The sequence below is a fragment of the Filicampus tigris genome, chromosome 11, assembly GCF_054856515.1.
Source record: "Filicampus tigris isolate MCC_2025a chromosome 11, RoL_Ftig_1.0, whole genome shotgun sequence".
Lineage (NCBI taxonomy): Eukaryota > Metazoa > Chordata > Actinopteri > Syngnathiformes > Syngnathidae > Filicampus > Filicampus tigris.
In genome coordinates, this window is record NC_141227.1 from 13328328 (window position 1) to 13349865 (window position 21538).

At 39.4% G+C, this 21538-nt stretch overlaps 1 protein-coding gene across 3 annotated transcripts in view; it reads left to right on the forward strand.

Annotated features, from left to right (window-relative positions):
* Nucleotides 1–21538, forward strand: part of khdrbs2 (KH domain containing, RNA binding, signal transduction associated 2) — a 45646-nt gene that overhangs the window by 8522 nt on the left and 15586 nt on the right. For all 3 annotated transcript variants that reach the window (XR_015088778.1, XR_015088779.1, XM_086045971.1), the window contains exons 2-5: nucleotides 1077–1204; nucleotides 7778–7894; nucleotides 13348–13494; nucleotides 19126–19250. Coding sequence is in view for 1 of the 3 variants with exons in the window: in XM_086045971.1 (XP_085902097.1) it covers nucleotides 1077–1204; nucleotides 7778–7894; nucleotides 13348–13494; nucleotides 19126–19250 (517 nt within the window). In the remaining 2 variants the exon portion in view is untranslated. The remainder of the gene's footprint in view (nucleotides 1–1076; nucleotides 1205–7777; nucleotides 7895–13347; nucleotides 13495–19125; nucleotides 19251–21538) is intronic.

Here is a 21538-nt window from a genome sequence, read left to right on the forward strand (position 1 = left end):
AAAGCCATGATGCTTGTGTGACTATTTTGCCACATTTGTTCACTGTAAGCCGATTTACCTCTCTTTCACACAAACACAATCTTCTGGTGGCAGGCTGCAGACCACAAGAGATGCAGTGTTCTGGAATACAAAACTCCTCATGGTCTTTTGAAGACATTATTGCTTCACACAAATGACTGACCATTTGAGGAGGCAAATAATTATAAAAATGCAAAATAACTGTTATTAAATAAATGTACCAAAACAATCCATCACCAATCAGCGAATATCATCAACAAGGACCGGAATAAATGTGACTAATCTTAACTTTATACTGTACCTAGACAGAATGCACTTGGGTCTTACCATCAGTTCAACAAGACCACAATCACGATGCTAATGTTATGGTAATAATATATGCTAATATAAATTGGCGGGGTTCTGTAATCTCTTTAGTTCCAATGCCCTAATACTACAGTAAATAGGTGTGTAACAAGGATCTAATGGAACCATCATGCTTGGCAAAATGCCTGAATTTCATTTTCTAACTTGCTGTTCATCTCATTTCTGGATCTCCCACAAGCATCTTAATGTTGCGGCTCTCCAGTGTCGTTTGACAGTTGTAGCTCAACTGCATTTGAAGGCTCCCTCCAGGAAGTCATTACTGGGATTGTTTGGGGCCATTTTTGCCATGCTGATTCAGTATGCCGCACCTCTGCTCATTTTTTCCACAAAGCTTGGACACATCAGATGACTGTTGGACCAATTTGCACAAGATTTCCCATTCGTATAGATGATACAGAGACAAAGTGCACTTTGATCAAACTCAATGATCTGCAAATATGATCTTAATGAGAGAGCTCATAGATCTAATCCGCACCACTCCAAACAATTGCTCTCTAATGACATCAAGCAGCAGGGTAAACTAGTATCATAATGTGCTCCTAGTTACAGCTGTGTGAGGCTACGCATAGTTACATTTCTCCCAAAGTGTCCCCAGAGTCAAACTCCTTTTTGCAGTCACCCTGACACCAGACCAGACAGCATCGACTGATGCACGACATAACTAATAATTTCCTTTGTCTTCTTCACTGCAGAAATTGAAAAGCATGAAGGTGATGAACTGCAAAAAGATGGCATAATGAAGAAATACCTAGATATTATCAGCAATAAAAATATAAAGCTGTTGGAAAGAGTTCTCATCCCAGTGCAACAGTATCCAAAGGTAAGATGCAACTGCTCTGTACGTCTCTCAATATCTATGTCTACATCAACGTCCACTTTTTCAGCAATTAACAATGTAATACATGTATCTTCAAATAGCAGCCTCAAAATAATTGTGATGATAAAACAGTACTAGTTGGTACTCAGGAGGGTAGCATGTCTGTCGTTACCCTGGCAATCCTTTCGTGACCTATAGAAATGATTGGACCAACCAGGATATTTCTCATGTCTCTTGCTGTTACTTTTTCACTGTATTTGTGTTGGCCAAGGACTCCAGCCCAGGAAGCTCCTCTATAGAATCCATACATTAATTAACTTTCAGTTTCACGATCAGTGTTGAGAAGTCATTAATCTACCGAATGTTCAGGAAGTCTCCACTCTGTTTATTGATTTTAAATAATTAAATGACAGAATGCCCTCTACTTCCCATTTCCATTCAATTTACGGTGAATTCGCGGCAAATGCAATGTGGATACATTTAAAGAGAGAAAGAGACATCATTGAGGAGGCAAACCTTTGAAAACTCCAGTCCAGAGTTTTTGAAAGGTAGCTCTATTGCAGACTAATTTCCATGTGGAGACTACACATTATTGAAGAATAAAGTGCTGCATGCTTTCCTTGCTATGCTGCTTAATTACATTCACCCAGTGATGTCCGGTAGCTCCAGTAGGTAAATCAGTTCTTGATTAGATAGTTAATGAAAGTGCAGCAGAGCCTGAAAATAACAAGCGCTATGAACTTTATATAGAATCAATGAAAACACAAAAGGCACGGGGAAACCACATGATGACCACAATCAGAAAACATGTACAATTCAATGCACAGCTCCTGATGTGAGCTATGAGGCTGCAGAGGGGACGAAATAGTTTTTTGAGTCAACTTTGTGGAGCAGATCAAAGACAGCAACCTAGACTAAAGGCACTCCAATACAAATCCGAAATGGCCGCAAAGACAGTTATCGAGTTCAGTCAGGCCAGCAGTGGCAACAGCAGGTAAAACATCATCAGTAGATTATTACAGATGTAAAAGGAGCCCAGACTGTCTGTGCTTTCCTGTGGATGTCTGTGTTATCTGACCAGTGCAGTGTATCGTTGAGCTGCAGCCCAGATTTGTATGTCTAGACCAGAGGTACTCAAATACAAATCCTAAAGGAGCGCAAAGACATTTACGCAGGCCGGTCAGGCCACATGTGATGAGACTGTAATATACAAAATATGGTCCACTGATAGTGTAGTGGTACACACGCCTGAGTTGTGTGCGGGCAGCGTGGAATCGATTCCCGCTCAGTGACAGTGTCTATGTGTGCCCTGCGACTGGCTGGCGACCAGTTCGGGGTGTAGTCTGCCTTCACCCATTGATGGCTGGGATAGGCTCCAGCAACTCCCCGCGACCCTGTATAGGATAAGCGGTTTGGAAGATGACATGACATATACAAAATATGTCTTTTTCATTTATAACAACAAAAAGACTAAATGATAGGCTTCAGTAATCCCCCACACTTTCTCATAGCGTCATCCTGAATGTTTGCATGTGGCAGAGCTTAGACTAGGGATAGACCGATTACCATCCGGGCCGATTATCACGTCACAACACATATTCAGTGTTTTGACGAATATCGGCATCTGCCTTTTTAAAAAAATCTTCATTCATTCATTATCCATACCGCTTATCCTCACAAGGGTCACGGGCGTGCTGGAGCCTATCCCAGCTGTCTTTGGGCAGTAGGCAGGGGACACCCTGAATTGGTTGCCAGCCAATCGCAGGGCACACAGAGACAAATATCCGCGCTCACAATCACACCTAGGGGCAATTTAGACAGTCCAATCAACTTACCATGCATGTTTTTGGAATGTGGGAGGAAACTGGAGTACCCGGAGGAAACCCACGAAGGCACGGGGAGAACATGCAAACTCCACACAGGGAGGCCGGAGCCGGGATCGAACCCACAACCTCTGAACTGTGAGGCGGACATGCTAACCAGTCAACTACCGTGCCGCCTTTAAAAAAAACAACAACTACTAATCAGTATCGGCATCGGCCCTGACTAAAACCCATATCGGTCTATCTCTATCTTAGACTCATACTGGAAGTTGGATGTGTTGAGTATAGGACAGGGGAGGGCATTGTCTCTTCACGTGTTTCAATGTTGGTCATCATGTCTGCACTGTAAAAAAAAAGTTAGGTGAACTCAAAATTTCAAGGCAACAAACATTGGTAAAATTTTAAGTTGGAACTCAGCAAATTGTTTTGGAGCAAACAACATTGTTGTGCAAAAAACTAACATTGTTGCCATAAATGTCAATATGTTAAAGTTGTTCCAACTTAAATTACTGTTTTGTATTTTTTTAGAGTGTATGTAAAATCTGAATTTGTCATGGGTCACATTAGACGAATGTATCCCATCTTCTGTAATCTGTATATATTTTTTACGTCCTTCTCCAATGATCTTTTTTTTCATTTCACACTCTCAGCTCACTTTTGTCATTGCCGCTGTTTCCTCGGGTATTCAATAACGTCCTGCCTTGGTGGCAGAGCAGTAGAGAAATTTACAAGACATCATAAATCTCTTCTGTCAGGTTTTGGACGTGCCGCAGTGCCCATTCGTGCTTAGAGAAGCCCTCCTGCCTGAAAGTAATTAAATGTAACTTAATTACATTATTACTTGGGAAAACTCTTCACATAGTTTCTGATATGCTGAATTGGTGCATGGAAGATTAATGTCAGACTGCAGTAAAATAACCTATAATCCATGCATTTAGTCTTGGCTCTATGAGCCGAGAGTGCAGGATGCTTCGCTGTTGCATCCTGAGACGCTTGAATGAAGCCAAGCCATTGTTGACAGGTCCGCCCGTGCCTTTCTTGCTGTCCAAAAGTGTGTTGTGGACAAGGTCTGCTAAGAATGCTGGCATACTGAGCGAAATTCATCTTCATGAAAGTTATTTTGTGCTGAAAATGTACATCTGCTTTTAAAAATGCTGATATGCACCATCTGTGTTAGAGGTTGGCGGTGTCAGGCTCCATAATATCCATAAATGGACAATAGTCCAGCAAGGGAATGGTCAGGTCATTTAGGATACATTTTGTATTCTTGACGCAGGGTATTTTTGGTAATTAAGAGAAGTGTTGTGTGATTACAAATAACATTGATAAATCATTTTCACTAGAGATTTGTAAAAAAAAATGACAGTGGAACCTCCAAAATCAAAGAAAATCAGTTTGCTTGTTGACATAAAAGTTCTAATTAATTAATGTATGTATTTATTTTTCTGTAATATACAATAATGCACAGTAAATTACTGTCATTTGTTTGAGGCTCAAATATGTGCAATCGTTAAACAACCTTCCCTACTAAACAGGTGTTTGTTGTTGTTGTTTATCTAACATTTTAACATTCCTGATGGTCATACAAGTATTAAAGATAGACAGAAGTTGTTTTTTTTTGGTCACACCTTAGATCAATTTAAAAGTATGGATAATGAGTAAACTGAGTGAGTCCGTATGCTGTGTTTGTTAAAACACGTTTAGAATAGAGATTCATGTGTTATTTGGATCTAATCGGAGAGGTGGCGCATCATTTTGCAATCTTGGTCGTCTTCATCAATCACATGGACACGTGTGTTTTGTGCACCTCTTGCTGTAAAATGGGATAGATTAGATCTGTTGTCAGTTTTACAGCAGGTCAAGATAAGGACATTTTGGCTCAGTTAGTTTCCATATGTAACCACATTTGAATGAGCAAACCTACCTTTTGGAATGTTCATGTATGCACTTTGGTAGCCTTTTAACTTGTACATTTTCTATACAAACAACAATTGTATGATGAATAGAATTTACTTGGTGCTATGTAAGTTTGAGACAGCATATACCCAGTACAGAGTTTTGAAAAAGCTGTTTTTTGTTTCACTTACAACAAGCTAGTTTGCATATAGCACGACAGGTTCCGCTTGTATATGTACAGCCCATAACATATTAATTTGTGGTATGTCCTTGTGAATAACACCTTTTGGAGTGCTTCCATCCTGTGTTATTGTGACCTTTAGATAGTGCTCTGCTCCGTTCATAATGACATTCCATTTCTGTCTATCCCAAAGAAACATTTCATCATGGAAAGGTGTTTTGCTTTGATAAGTGTAACAGCATGCATGGTTGTGAATTAAACATGAGCATGTGTGATATAGTGCAGTGATATGCTATTTATGCTGGCACCGCATTGGAACATGCGCCTCAAAATAACAATGCTGAGTTTTGATCGACAATGTCAGCGAGATTCTAATTTCACAATATTCTTTTGTATTATTGTGGTTCTAGAGCCACTACCCATCCCATGTTGTTGATCTAAACTATACTATACATGCCTTATAATTAGCACAATTGTTCATACTCTTTTAGTATTGAATTTCAACACAGTTCCTCGACGTCAATTGCAGCATCCCCTGCACCCTTCCCTCTAATATCCACATAACTATCCGAATTGGGACAGCAGGGGGCACATTGAATCATTTCAAAGCTCATTTAACAGCGGTACCTGCCCCCTTTTCAAAGCCTAAATTGCCCGCCATGGAGATGCAGAATGGCTCCAGACATTAACTTAATGAAAACAGGCCACTCTCTTTCTAGTGCCCAGCAAGTATGTTCCCACCGTAGCTGCCATGGCCATCTGCTGTCCAGTTCCCTGCCAGCTAAGGCCTGTCAAAGCGGCCCCTGTGAAGAGAGGCGTCCAAAAGGTGCCTTAATTACGCAGATCAGAGTACAAGCGGGGACAGCAGGGATGCTTTTATTTTCTTGAGGATGGCTTCATCTGTGCATCCCTTGGCGCTAACATGGCGCTCAGCGGTGATGTTAATGTTGACCAAATAGGCTGAGTGTGCAGTTGTCAGCGTTGAGTCGCAGCAGCCACACACACAGCTGGCAGAGGAGTTATTAGCAGCGGGAGAAGGTTGCTTTGTGAGAAGGTTAATATCATTTGGGTTAGGCTTGTCGTGGTGGTGGGCTGACGATCGCCACCTGTTCAGTTCTGGAGGTGGTCTCTTCACAGTAAGATCAGACATTTGAAGGTCAAATGCAGTGGTGTTATGCAGTTGAACACAATTCATCCCATACATTGCATTCTTATTTTTATTTGCAGTTTGTGTGGGCTTTTCTGGTTCTATCCAGAAGTGTCGAATCCAGGTCTAGAAAGTAAAAACCCTACCCCACTTAAATTTTAGCCACAGGTGCTTCTAGTCAACCGGCAGGTGAACGAGATCCCGGGGTCTAGTATATTAAATAGATATGAGTTTACTAATATAAAAGATGGATGAGACGCTACAATTTGTATTCTGGCTAAGGGGAACGGTTCAAAGTTGACAGAAAGAAAATATTACTCTATGGAAGTTTTTTGTAGAAGATTTATACCTAAGTACACTCGCCAAGTGGGCCACCACTCCACCAGATTAGAGGAAATTGCTCATTTATATTTTGCGTAGTCCTGCTAACTAACCAACCAACTAGCTACCTATTCTGTTTTGTCTTCTACCACAGTGAAATTCAGATGCCAAAAACATCACTATAACATTAGCGTATGCACATCTTATTCATAGGCATAAATTCATAAACTGCTGCAAATCCAATGTACAATTCTAAAGGTGCTATCTCACTAAGCGGTGTAGGCCTGCGAGTGTTTGCGAACGTAGTGAAAGGAAAAAAGGAGCATTCGCTACGTTCGCGAACACTCGCAAGTATTCGCACCTGAGTCAGATACCACCTTAACAAAATAAATTGAAGGTAGTGCCCTCTGCTGCAAGGTTGCCGTTGGTGAAATCTAAAATGTATTCTAATATCTTTGTGTTTTAACACCCCCCGCAAATGAGAATACATTTATCTACAGCTGACCACAGGGGTGAGCATTTTAGCCTTCTGATAAAAAAAAAAATGCTTATCTGCGCAAACAACCAAGACATTATTGTCCATGTGAACACATAGGTTGGTGTAGAGTGCGAGGGAAATCATAGTCAGCGCCCAAGGCTTGAATCTGATCGTTTGTCATCTGGATACTATTGCTTAATTTCCACAGGGAGGAAACTCATTATTTCTGACTTTATCTCAACACTGACCTCTAAAACTGTCTCAGGGATGTTATTGGTTTCATCCCATGTTTCGGCATATTTTTTTTCTCTCCCTGCACGATACAGATGATCCTCAAACCAATGAGATACATAACCAGCGAGGTCACAGTTCAAGCCAAAGATAGGTGCATGATGTTATGCTGAACCATGGATGAGGGTCTCATTCACCTTTAATGCGCTACAGAAAAAGCACAATTATATTGATTTATTACAGGCTACATTACACCATATTTTCCCACATGACGGATGGTGAAAGGAATCTGAGATTATATTGATAAAAAAAATGACAAATGGCCGGTAAACACCTTCGGCGGTTAACCTTTTTTTCCCCAAATGGATCACATTTCGTTTCCTTCGAGACTGAGAAATTGGTGGATCACGCTGGTCCCCTTGTGTAAATCATTGGTTCATGTCACAATTTAGATATTTCTGCTTGTGACTCCTTGCTTTTCTCCTCACTTCTGTTGTAGTTTAATTTTGTTGGAAAGCTACTGGGGCCTCGGGGAAATTCCATGAAAAGACTACAAGAGGAAACAGGAGTCAAGATGTCCATCCTTGGAAAAGGGTCCATGAGGGACAAAGCAAAGGTAATATAAATCGATTTGTGTTGTAATATGCTGTATGGGTTGTATGGCATGTAAAATAAATGTAAATATTAACAGCAACTTTAAAATAACATCCAAGCACTTACATAGATGAATTGCTTTCAGCTGTCAAACATATGTAGGGGAGGACATGTATAATTTAAAAGCATATTGTGTAATTGTCATGTGTGAGTGCAACATAATGAAGCACTTTTCTCCAGTCATTTATCGCGCTGACATGTCATTCCCTGGAGCTAAACTTAGCCGGGCGTGCACGCAGTCAGCCTGCCATCATAACAGGTCTCAATGTCGCCCGATAGAGTTTCGTTTCTCTTAATGCTGAAGACATCGCTTTCACGCAACTTAAAAAGCGCTGCCTTTGGTGAAATGGGGGGGTCCCATTACAAGACACGTCAAGCACAAGTTTCTTGTTGACTTTAATGACCTTTAATCGATTTAACAGGCTTATAATTGAGGGCAGTTTACGTCCTTGTGAGGTCAATTTAGTTATTTAAAAGAAATCTGGAGTCATGGTATTATGTCAGGACTCAGGACAATATATTTACTACAATAAATGACAATCTATCCAAGACTACATGTTTTTCAGTTCCAATTAAGAACATGCACAGTCGATTAATTGATTCATTACAATTTGTTGAAATATTATTTTCACTGGGATAGGATCATCTCTCTCTCCTTTTTGTTCTGACATCTTGTTTCATAATGCAGTTATATATTAAGCTGTATTTCACTCAATTTTCCCTCAGTTGCTTCAACTGGTGATTAATAATTCTATTACAGTTGACACAATTCTTAACAATCAATTAAGTGATCTTTATCGATTTTTTCACAATAGTCTTGAAGCAGCGGAGTCGTAGTAGGTTTCCATATATTAGTAACAACCGGCAGAGGGTGTAATGATTTAAGTCCCAATTAATATGCCACCTGAAATATGCGGTAAAAAGTAAAACAATTATTTTGGATGTGTGATAATGTTTAAAGTGCCACCCTATTCATGTTCTCTGGGATAATAAACGCATCACTATGTCTGTATTGCGACAACTGAGTGATTGTTTTCTCGACTGACTGCTTTCACTTGAATGCATGCCCATACAGTACTTCCCTATAAGATTAAGTAGGCTGGTCTTATTGTGTTTTCTGGTTATTATTTTCAATTGAACATGAATGTTTCGAACAAAGGTTTTGTACGGCGCTGTGGTCTCTGTTCTCGCTTCAGTTCTGCTTGTTCTCTTTTGTTTATGAATGTGTTTAATATTTACATGGTAAGAGAATACAGTAGCTGGGATGTAATTGCATCCCAGCGGGGATACATTGCATTCATAATTGTCCAACCTCTGCGTCCACTGATGAAAAGAGTCAGTACACTGAAACAATGCATATTTGGTGTTTTGGCATTTACATGTTTCCAAATTTGGGGGGGGGGAACCTGCTCGGTTATTGCCTTGCTGCCATCTTGTGGCATCTTGATGCTAAGAATGTGAAAGTGAGTTGAGGAGTTTCATTCAGACAGAAGTAGTGCTTTGCTGCCACTTAATTGTCATGATTTGTGTTTTTGTTTAGGTTTACATTTGGTTGTGTTTCATATTATATCTTGTTTTCTTGTGGGGCATGTTTTGTCCTATTAGTTAGGTCTTTTTGGGCACATTTGGAAACTCAGAGCGTTGCTGAAATTTGCCGTTCGGTTATTCAGAGTGCAAAAACGGAGTGTCGGTGCGCCCACTAGGCCCTCCGACTGGGGGCTCGGTGCGCCAGTCAAGTAGTACAGATGAAAACAGTTCAAGCATGAGCTGCTGATTGGTTTAGAACATAGGCTGTCTTTGGAAATTAATAGGAGTGGAGCGCACTCTGCCTCTCCAAACACACAAACTCTCAGAATAGTGCACGGGCGTCAGAGTGAATTTTCGAACGCGCCCTTTGTTTCCACCTGTGCTTGTCAACCCGGTCCCTTATGTCTTCAGCTCCTCTCAGCCGCTTGTGTCTTGTCCAGGTTGTCTTGTCAGTTTGTCAGTTTAGTTCCCTGCCTCCTTTCTGCCTTAGTTGGATCATTTGCTTTTTCTTCGGTTTGCAGTCCCTATCAGTTATCATGTGCTGGTGAGTTTAGTGTCATTGTTTGTTTGTTACTTTGACTCGGGTTTGTTTGGACTTCCTTTAATTAAAATTTTGATCATCCGATAGTGCCTTGTTTTCTTTGGTTGCGCTCCCGAAATTCACTAATTGTTGAAAGCACACCTGTCTTGTCTCATGACCCCTGCACTTGGGTCCTCAACCCCTCCAGACTCTAACATTAATTGCATGCATACGCAGTTCTAAACCTTTGTTTTTTGTTGTTGTTTTTTTGGGGTGGAGGGGGCATAAAATTACTAATGGATTTTCACTATTAGCACAACTGAGCCCGGAGGCGCTCACTGTAGCCAACTTTACATCTCGCAATTATAGCAACCTGATTGTTTTCTTTTGCATATGACACATACTGTATACATTGCATACAGTACAGTTTATCATAAACACAAGAATTCAGAGTGGGATACACTGTGGTCCTTTGTGTATGACCATGCATTTCTCCTGCTTTCAATTCTTACGGAATATGTCCATATGAGAATATTAAATTATAACCTTGAGTTAAAAGGTTAAAAGAGATTCCGAGAACACCCCACTGCAGTTTTTCAGCCAAAATCTTCAAATGCACAAATGTCTTGTCCCTGCATTTTTAAAACGTTTGTGACAATACCATGTTCAAAGTCATGTCATGTCATTTTCCAAACCGCTTATCCTATACAGGGTCGCGGGGAGTTGCTGGAGCCTATCCCAGCCGTCAACGGGCGAAGGCAGACTACACCCCGGACTGGTCGCCAGCCAGTCGCAGGGCACAACCATGTTCAAAGTTCTTTCTCAAACTCCGAAACAAAGAAGTCTTTTTTATCATAGTGGCCTTGGCAGAGGCGTGTATAAGTTTGTCAAGGACATTTTTTTTTTAATGAGTCGACTACAAAAAGAATGTAAGGCCTAAGATGGGAATGATTGAAATCAAATTGTCAGGTCTTCAGTTTCTGAGGAGTTTGCCACAGGCCTTGAACAATCTTTGGTTCCAATTTGCCAGTTAGATAACCTCCTGAGTTAATTAACCAATAACGTGTTAAGTAATTGAAGAGTCTCGCCAGGGATTTCGATTTGTGGCACTTTCTGCAGCAATGGAAAAGATAATATACCTGTGCCATGGTTCTGGTTTCAAGGATTAGCAGAATCGGTGTGCTTGTGTCTTCAATGTGTGTGTGTGTGTTTGTGTGTGTGAGAACCTGTGTGACATTGATTTTGTCTACACCCTGACATCCTTTTGGGGAGAAGGTGACACATAAAGGTTTTGTATGAAAGGCTGGCATAAAGGCAAAATCAGTGTGGTGTGCTTGTCTCAACCATCTCATTCAGCTGTGACCCACTTGGGTCCATCAGCTCAGCAATGGGGTGAGAGCTCAGCTTGGAGGGCGCATCAATATTGCACTTTGTGCTTGCGGATCAACCGAATTAACACTGCACTCAGTCAAAGAGAGACCACATTTCACCTCTTGAACTCGAGACTTTGCACAAGACAGAACAAGTAGTGAGAAATGTATTACTCGCTTACCAATTGCGGCAATGTTACTGTTTATTAGGCAATTGTTAGATTGTCACACATATTTTACTCGATGTGATGTTGCATTTTCTTATCAAAACAATGCTGATCTAGATAGGCAGAAATGGTCTTTAAATATAGGCAGACGTAAAAATTGTTAGCCCATTCTCCATACTGCTCTTGTCTTCTGAGATCTGATGATGGGACGGAAGACCTAACAATTGTTTTCAATCAGTCCCAGTGTTGCTGATGACATGATATGGAACATTTTATTAACATTAAATAAGATGCGTAAAGTTGGGTGAAGACCAACTTGTCAGATTGACAACAGTTTGTAAATACAGTATTGGCCCCAAAAAAAATGAATACGAATATGTTCTTGGTCTAGTGCTTTTTCAGTCTGCATGTGCTTTCCCTTTCCTGAAACATGAAACAACTTCACTTCCACTGTCATGGAGAACACATTTATTAAACCTGATGAAACAAAACACTCAACCAAACATAAACAATATGTTTAGCCAGTAGGCTACAGTAGCCGTGCAAAATAAGAGTTGTGTGTTTTTCCTCCTAAAAATACAGGGAGAAATTGCAAAAATGAAGCCACAGTGAACTTGCTAGGACGGCTAACAAAAAACAGCACTGGAAGAGAACAGTGCTTTCCTGTATTTACTCATTTAACGAAAATAATTGTATTCACTAGGGGGCTGAGTGCAGCAAAAAAAAATGCAGAGCTGCAACCATGTGGAGTCAAGCCATTTCTTGCCATGGATCCTCATATTACAATTAAATTACAAGTAAAATAGAAGTATTTTTTCGTCACTAACTGGTAGGGGCGTTAGCATGGACAGAGAGGTGGCGAGAGGATGCGGCAATGGACTATCAACCACTAAAAGCACCCCAGACCCACAGCTGTGGTGCCCTTGAGCAAGACACTGAAACCCTGAAGTGCTCCCTGGACTGTACATAAGTCAACCTCTGCTGAGTGTGTGCCACTAGCAGTGTGTGTTTGTTGTGTTCACTGCTGTTATGGGTCATGAATATGCATGCGTTCATGACCACAAAAAAAGGATTCTTGTGATTTTTCATCTAGAGCCGCATCATGACGAGTGTATACGCAGTGGATTATTGGAAAAAGAGGCATTGGGAGATCATTCTGAGTTACTATAGCAGTGACATAATAAGGCAATTATCAACAACAAGTGAATTTAAATTAATAATGCCAAATGTGTCGCATCGAAGTAGCAAAGCCACTCAGCGTAATCCCAGGTTGACTTCTTCTGAGCGTGCTGTTTAACTTTACTCGGCTTTCTCACTAACCTTTTTTCCCAACGTGCTTTACAGCTGTGCCACTTTTGTACTTTAGTTGATTCCTTTACTGCCACTGTAAGGGTCTCACTTAATTAAATAAAAAATGTCCACTTAATTATATCTAGTTTTCACACTCACAGATGTTTTCCTTTAATTTGACAGGAAGGAAAGATGTTTGTAATGTCTGGTTTATAAAATTTTATTTATATAGCGCATTTCATAACAGCTAGAGCTGTAACAAAGCACTTTACATACAATACAATAAAAAGGCCATAATATAGCAAGTGGAATCAATAAATTAACATAAAACACTATATACAATAGACACCGGAAAAGAGCCGAAAATGTATTATTTTTATAATAAATGTTTTCAATTTCTAGTTGTTAATGCTATTTTTCTAATCAAACTTCTGTCCTGGCAACATGTATCTAATTAATGGTCATGCATATGCATACACATATAACACTTAACATCTACTGTCGACACATCTTAACTGCTCTGTTTTGTTTTTTTTCACAGGAAGAAGAATTAAGGAACAGCGGAGAGGCCAAATACGCACATCTGAGTCACGATCTTCATGTTTTAATTGAAGTCTTTGCTCCACCGGGTGAGGCCTATTCCCGTATGAGCCACGCTTTGGAGGAGATTAAAAAATTCCTTGTTCCAGTAAGTGAACCGTTTTACATCATTGTTTCAAAGCATAACTTAATCTCTTGTAGAACTTCTGCTGCAATGTCACTGCATTTGACTTTGTTTCCGTCGGGCTTACCGTTATAAAGGAAAAGTACAGTATTCAGAATTGTTTGCTGCAAATGGATTAGTATTGGTCTGACGTGTTTTCATCGAAACGCTACATGACTTCATTATGGTCTTAGTGATAAATAAAAACATTGTATGCATGCAGTATGGAACAGCCAGGAAATACTTAGCCGTAACAAACACGTCTAGACAATAAGCCTCTAAAATATAATTTTTTTTGCCAGGCCTTAGGTGTGTGAAAAGTTTCATAAGTATTTGCCCAAGACCCTCAAAAGCAGCATATTTTTTCTTTGTAAACAGCACAACAGCATGCAACAAAATAAAAAGCTTTCTATATATGCTCATCTTAAACGTCTCCAGATGAAACACCCAACATTTGAAGATGATCAGATACATTCTCTAGGATGAGTTCGTTAAAATATGACCTCTATAAAATGACAAAAATGGCGCCAAATTCCGAAGTCAAATCAAAATGGCGGCTGTCCTATTATATTTAATATACGGCTCCAAAATACTTTTTTTTTATAGGTCTTGGGCTGTTACCAACGTCTCCCAATTTTCGTAGACGTAGGTGAAATATACAAACATGGGTGCCCAATTATAAATTTAAAGGGGCACTACTGAGCCATTTTTAAGAAATCGATAACCGTTGAAGTGTGTGCAAAGTTTCATGAGTTTTTACCCAAGTTTATATGCCCAAAAACAGCATCTTTTTCTTTGCAAACAGCGCATCACCATGGCAACAGTGTGCTATGAAATAAAAAGCTTTCAACAACTTTTCACCTTCAACATCTTTAGATGAAACACCATACTGTCAGCAATACATACAGTCACATTATATACTGTACGGGCCAAATCCTAAACAAACCTATAAGCCAACAAAGGGTTTTCAAAACCCTTTTTTGCTGTCAGTTGGTGTTCCTCTGCAAAGAGACATTATCAACCACTGGCCTGACATGCACATTATTGCATTTATGCCATTTTTGGGTGTGCAAGTGAATTAGGATCATTTTCAACAACATTGTTTTTTGCAAAAGATCATTGTTCATGTACGGTAAAAATACTGCAAGTAAAAATAGCAACTTTCGGCTCTATGTTACAGAATAGAGTAATTGTACTAAAAGCAAATATAGGAAATTGCACTGATATCACCAGGATGACCAGGATCACTGCGTTCACCACCCCCAAGCAGCAGCAAAGTGACAAAAGGACAAAGTCAACGATAAAGCATGAGAACCTACAATACAGTATATCCAAATCGACAAGCTGCTCATGTGAAGTGAGCTGATCATATTGAACAACTTAGCAACTGACACTACAATACTGCTGCAGTTGCGTGCGTGTAAATAAACAGTCACATAGCGCTTCAGAGAGCATTTTTCAGCAGGAAGTTATGCAGGTATTGTGGGGATTTTTGCAAAGCTTCTTTGGCTGATAAGCTTCGTGAACAATCCCTGCTGCGCTCTGTGAAGATTTATGTTCACCAGGCAGTATGTTTAAGAGTCTTAACCAGTGTCAACGTGATAATAAGATCAAGAAGAGTAATTGCAGTGCATAAACCAGCGCTAGTTGTCGATGGAGACGACGAGTTTAGTCACTGTTCTGCATTTGTGGCGAGTACAACAAAGGCCCCACTTTTGAAAAAAGAATTGCTGTACTGCTAAGCTTCTCATTAATTACCACTGCAAAGCAGGTCCACTTTTTGGTCCCCAGAATGCTTGGAGTGAACCTCTGTCATTTGTATAGTGTTATAATATGCTAGGAGAGCGCAGATTGCTGTGTTTGGACAAGGAATGAAGGAACACACCGAGGAGCAGGCAGGTTAAACAGTTTACAAAAAGACCCAGATTGTCTTGACTGAACGTGACTGGCATTGCCTAGCGTATTAACCCCTCAACGTCTGACTTTAGCTCTGTGATGGGCGAAGTGCATCACGCATGGTCAAAATTAATCTCAGTGAGCAAACAGTCTGACCTGAAGCGCCTCGGCGTGGTTTATCTCTGTGTACTCACGCTAACGCCTCTGTCAACAGTCAACATTTACAAGGTCTGGCACATTTATAGCGCTTTGAATAAACTGCCAGCTTTCCAATTAAAAGACCTGCCAGTCTGAGTTCAAACCAACAGAATGCTGTCGGCCATATTAATTCATGAACAAGCGTGCGGTGTGTCAAATGTTTTAGATGTCTGGCGTGAGTTTTTTTGCAGTTCATGCGTGTTGTTCATGTGTAGAATTTGAGTGTGCAGTTTGAACTGTTGTACATAATTTGCTCTCATTGAACTGCTGTAGTGCAGCACAAGTTCATTCTGATACCGCTCCACAAGAAAGTACGATGTTTAAACTGGATGAATATGTTGTCTCTTTGTCTGTATGGCCTTCCCTGCAGCTTTTATAGCTTAATCGGGCACTCAAGGCCATGCTCGAATGATGTATTCAAACATATCTTTGCTTTGTATAACGTTTAGATTTGGGCCTACTCTAAATGATTTTAGAAGTGTTGTTTTGAAATTCTTAATTCAAACTGCGCAAGTGCATCAAGGCTACTGAAGTGCTCGGATGGTTGCTGCTCTAATTAAGTCCTGTCGGTGTTGGTAGCACACATTTAAAAGTGACAAAACAAATCAGAATAAGACTCTGCGGATGCTAATGCAAGAAACAACACAAGCAAGCAGCATGTTTACCTTTTCATTTGTGTCTTGGCGACTCCAAAATATAATGAGTTATTTAAAAAAAATATTCTTTACTAATTTTAAACTGTAGAAAATACTAATGTAAGTGTGTTTTTCCACACAGATTATTTCATCTTTTTTACACCAGTTTTCGCAGATGTACTGTATATATCTAAATTCGTTGGAGCACAAACCAATTGAAACTGAATCAACACAGCCTTTACTGGTACTGATACAGGTAAAGCAATACAAATTAACAAATATAATTTATTGGTATTTTGCAAAACTCTTCCGAACATGATTTGAGTTTTCCCTAAAAACTCTCACAGTTTGCAAAGTCTAATCCGAAATTAACTTCAACTATGTGAGATCACTTTTCTCAATTTGTTAGAGGAACCTATCTGATGGGCCTAGGACTGATTTGGAAAGTTGAACGATAATTCCCTTCTCATGTCAATCTTTTACGATGATAAAATGCAGTTACTGGGCATCAGATACAAAAAAATAGTATGTCAAATTAATTTAGGGTTGTCCTGGTAGTTTGGGAAATTGATCCTCTTGTGCTGATATCAACTACCGGTACTAAACTTGTAGTATGCATGTTACGCCAGCAGTGTTTTTTAGTATAGTGTGCCATAGAAAATATTGATTCTGAATGGAAAATCATGCAAGTATACTGTTTAATATCATTTTATGGATACATCTTGTAATGTTGCAATTTAAATGTAAACTGCAAATGAATGCATACACTGTATGTGTATGAATAATAAAAATAAATAATCCTGTTGTATATCAGGTATTGTGTATTTTACCCTACAGGAGCTAGGTGCGCTTTGTATCTGAGGGATGATAAAGCATTATTGTCATAATCTTTCTTTGTCAGTTATTCAACATTTTACCTCCATTATTCATTCTTTATTGCAAATATTCTATTGAACCTGAAAATGAGCAGTGCATGCTCAGAAAGTATGGTGTTTTTACCAGTGGATAATTATTCTGCAAGGGTTTTCCAAACATTTGAAATATAAATCTGCATATGTGAATTTATAACAAATAATTTAAGTCATGTTTCTTATTTTTGTTGAATCTGTTCTTGGTTGAAACCAATTCTTGTCGGGCAGAGATATCCTCTGTGCCATCCTGATGACTAAGTGCAGCGTTGGTGGGCTTATGGATGTGATCAAAAGAACCGCACAAAAGCAGGATATGAAGAGAAAAGGCAGCACATTTTTCATGTGAGTTGCCATCTCATAGTGATGTTATCCCATGAAACATTGTGCAGTATTTCAGTCTATGAATTAAAATAAATATGTCAGTGACTGTGAATAGGCTGTACAGAATCTAAAGTAGTTTAAAAGAAATGATGTTGGGTGAAGGAATACTGTAATTTAATTCTAGTTAGTGCCATTTACTTTAATGCCGCAGTAACAAATTTATACATACAGTGAATTATGTGAATTATTGAATACAACTAAAACTGTCCCAAGGAATAGATATCTATTGGTTTTAATTATTTGATTGCATTCATAATAGCACTCCCCAAGCTGCAAATTAAAAATACACACAGACACTGTGTCACACACAGACATGAAAGATCGGGGCGGAAGGCGGTCTAAAGTGCCCATTTCACATCTCTGATCTTCCTGGCCAACTTTACATCATCTCCCCATGAAGGTCTGCTTACAGTTCCTTATAAATCTACTTTGTGTGCTTTGCCCTCCTGCATGGACTCCACTAATTCATCTTTATCTTCCGCTATGTCAAGGACTGCACCTCTTTCACTCCAATTTTTAAAAGGATTGAAAGGAGCTGTTTCGATTGACGGCTAATCAAGTTGATTGTGTTTACACCCACAATGGCGCAAAATGTACGTTTTCAACTGCACCAAGCGAAAATACCAAAACTTGGTCTAGACTGCCTATGCGCAGATTTAGACCATACCTTGTGTGAGACTTGCACCGGGCTCGAAAATAGAGCTCATAGTCTGAAACTACAATCGAGACAAAGAAAGTATCTTTCCAAAATACTGTACTTACAAAGCTGATCTATGTTATTTAATTTTCATGTCTTCTGTTATGAAACAAAAATTATGTAATAAAGGTTGAGCAAACTCTGTACATAAAGTGTTAGCAATGACCTAGCAGTGTCCTGGCTAGTGCACTACTAAAGAATAAGGTCAAAAATTGTTGCTTTAATCTCGACCATGAAAGTATAAAATATTATATTTGTGTATCTATTTGTGTGTGCATATATATATATATATATATATATATATATATATATATATATATATATATATATATATATATATATATTTGAATTTAACTTTGGTCATCTTTTTATTTTTACTATATTTATTCATGGTTCTTATACCTGTGTTTACCCTTGCAGGATTTTTACTTTTCCAGTTAAAATGATAAGTGCGAAAACATGTTACAAAATAACAAACTGTTGCCGCCATGTCTTTGTTCTCAGTAACACATTTAAGACAGGAGTGGGCCATCATGTTGAGTTCGCTTGTCATTTCTTTTGAAATAAACGTGTTTGTTTTGTCAGAAATGATTATCGTACCATGCTGCCTCTCTGTGTAATTAATATCATGTTTGATAATGTGTTGACTAAATTGTCTCTCAGCCATCATTTCCCCCAAAAATTCAATTAGAGTTTTTTTCCCAAAGACAAATATGAAGATGCGGTGGGATGGATGATTTGGGGTGTGGGGACGGTGCAGAAGAGACACTAATACTTTTTTAATTCATTCCAATGAAAACATCCGTCAAGACGATGTTAATTTGGTGACAGCTGCTTCTGTTCAGAGTGCATGTTTAATTTGAATATGTAAGGCATTCTGCCTGTCTTGCTTCCACAGGACTACAATGACGAGATCAGACAGGAGCAACTGCGAGAGCTTTCGCTATTAAATGGTTCTGATGAGTCTAGCAGAGGCAGGAATGCACAAGGAAGGAGCATTCGGGCAACAACAGTATCTAACAGGTAACTCATTAATTACACATGCATAAACAGGCTTATTCGGTTGAGGTTAGACAGCTGGAAGGGGGAAAGATTTTATGATTTGGGTCAATATGACTATAAAGTGCCTTTGATGTCCTCATCAGAATCATTCACTCATCATGAAACTGTAGCAGAATAATGAAACTTTGAGGTCTTATTACAAGTAGTCTTTTTTCAATGGAGGCTGGAACGGTGGATATTTGTTTCCTAATTTACCAAATTGTGCGCATAGTTGGATGTTGTCAAGCTTTACGTGTCCACTCTGTCATAGTGAAAATATGAAAGCCTTTCAGAAATTCCAAATATTTGTTAAACAGTACACAGCTTGCTAGCTCAATCATGTTGATAAGTGAAGGTCCATCATGTGCGTGTGAACAAAAAGACAAGACATAGCATGAAACCAAACTAAATACGATCCAAAGCAAATCACAGATCGTGACACATATCTGCGTAATACAATGACTATGAAGTTTAGTTTAGTCTATAACTACACTTTCATCATAAAACGCTCACATCGCAAATTATCTTGCCCCATTGAGCGCCAAGGCAATGTGTTGCGTTTTAATGAGAAATGTTGCACTCAACAGTATTGTATTATTTAAAAAAACATACAATATTAAAATGTCCCCTCCACATAACCTGCAATATTTCTGTGACTTAAGGGCTTTGGGGTTTTTCTGAATCAGTTTTACGAGAAGCAGCTTGATTTTGCAGTCGCCACTTGCACACAGTGCAAGGGTTAAACTACCTATCGTCGGTTTGTGGCTGGGCATCTTCGTCTCCTCTGCCATTATGTAAGTCCTCTTAGGCATCCTCTTTCGGAAGAGCCCCGTCTCGTCACAGTTGAAGACTTGCTGGGGGATGTTTCCTTCGGCTGCTATCATTTCTGCAAAGCTTTTGAGGTAATCTGCCGCTGCTTTCCCATTTGCGCTCGCTGTCTGATGACGGCGTGGATGCCATTCCTCCTTTTAAAGTTGTCAAACGAACCCCATTGTCTTTAAACTTAGTATGTCGTCCGTTGAAGTGGCTGGGGTCTGCTGCGATGAAAGAGCAAATTGAGAATGGCTCTCCTCTTCTCGAAGATGACACTCTTCGCCATCATATGTCCCACAGACTGCTTCTCCGCAGTCAACTTCACCAACAGCAGCTTCTCTATCTTTCCACGGACCTCGATCCGGAGCTTAGAAGTTAGTTGAACACCCTTAGCTGGCGTTTTGGTCCTTCTCGACCAGAGCTGTCCAATCCAGGTTCAGAAAGTAAAAACCCTGCCACAGTTTGGCTTTTGCCACAGTTTCTTCTACTCAACTACTTCTGCTTCAGTATAGCACACATTGTAGAAGTGCTACACTTGTACTGCTTCGTCACCTCATCATCTGCTTCTTCTCAGTACTTACTTTCTTAGGGCCCGTAGTCATAATTTGAAAAAAAAAAAAAAAATGTCAGAAAAAAAAAACAGCAAAAATGTAACCAGAAAACACGACTGTACCTAATGTATTGTCCTTTCACTGCAAGGCAACCAATGTGAATTGTTGGCTTTTAAGTTTCAAGTTTGTGGAGGTCGGAACTAAAGCACACATGTGACTCAATGTTTTGCTGATAATAAAAATTATTGAAGAAACTCGCAAGTCAGGGCACTCGTATCTCAAGGCACCACTGTGTTTTGCATCTGCACAATCATATCCCATTGAAGAGCTTTATCAAGGGTCTTTCTAATATTACTTATTTAGCTGCTGTATATAATACGGCTACAACTTAGACACCTCTCAGATTGATATAATAAAAATATTTTGAGTCTGATTTGGAATATGAGAAATTCATCAAAAGACGGCAGATAAAAATGAAACGGACAAGCGTCTCAAATGTCTTGAGAGAAATATAAAGGCTTCTTCATCAAAGGGTTATCTACTGTCTGTAACCATCATTTAAGTCTTCCTAAAATTGCTGCAAGCCACCTCAAGGTGTGTTTAATGCCCCTAAACCTGCAGTTAATATATGATTTGTGTGCAACGGAGTGCTCATTGCCAAAACACCAATCTATGCAATCTATGGTCTCATTAGAGAACATACACTATTTTAAGAGGATAATAAACAACAACTCACCTTAGTAAGTACATAGAATGTAAACCAAACAAAGCGTTTAATAAGCTCAGCCATGTATGCGGTTACTTGAATTGAGTCCTTGCCTTTTTGGTGCCCTTTATTATTTATTTATTCATTAGAGCAATTTGTCCACAGTATAACAGATGGTGGTCTATGTAAACCGGTACGGT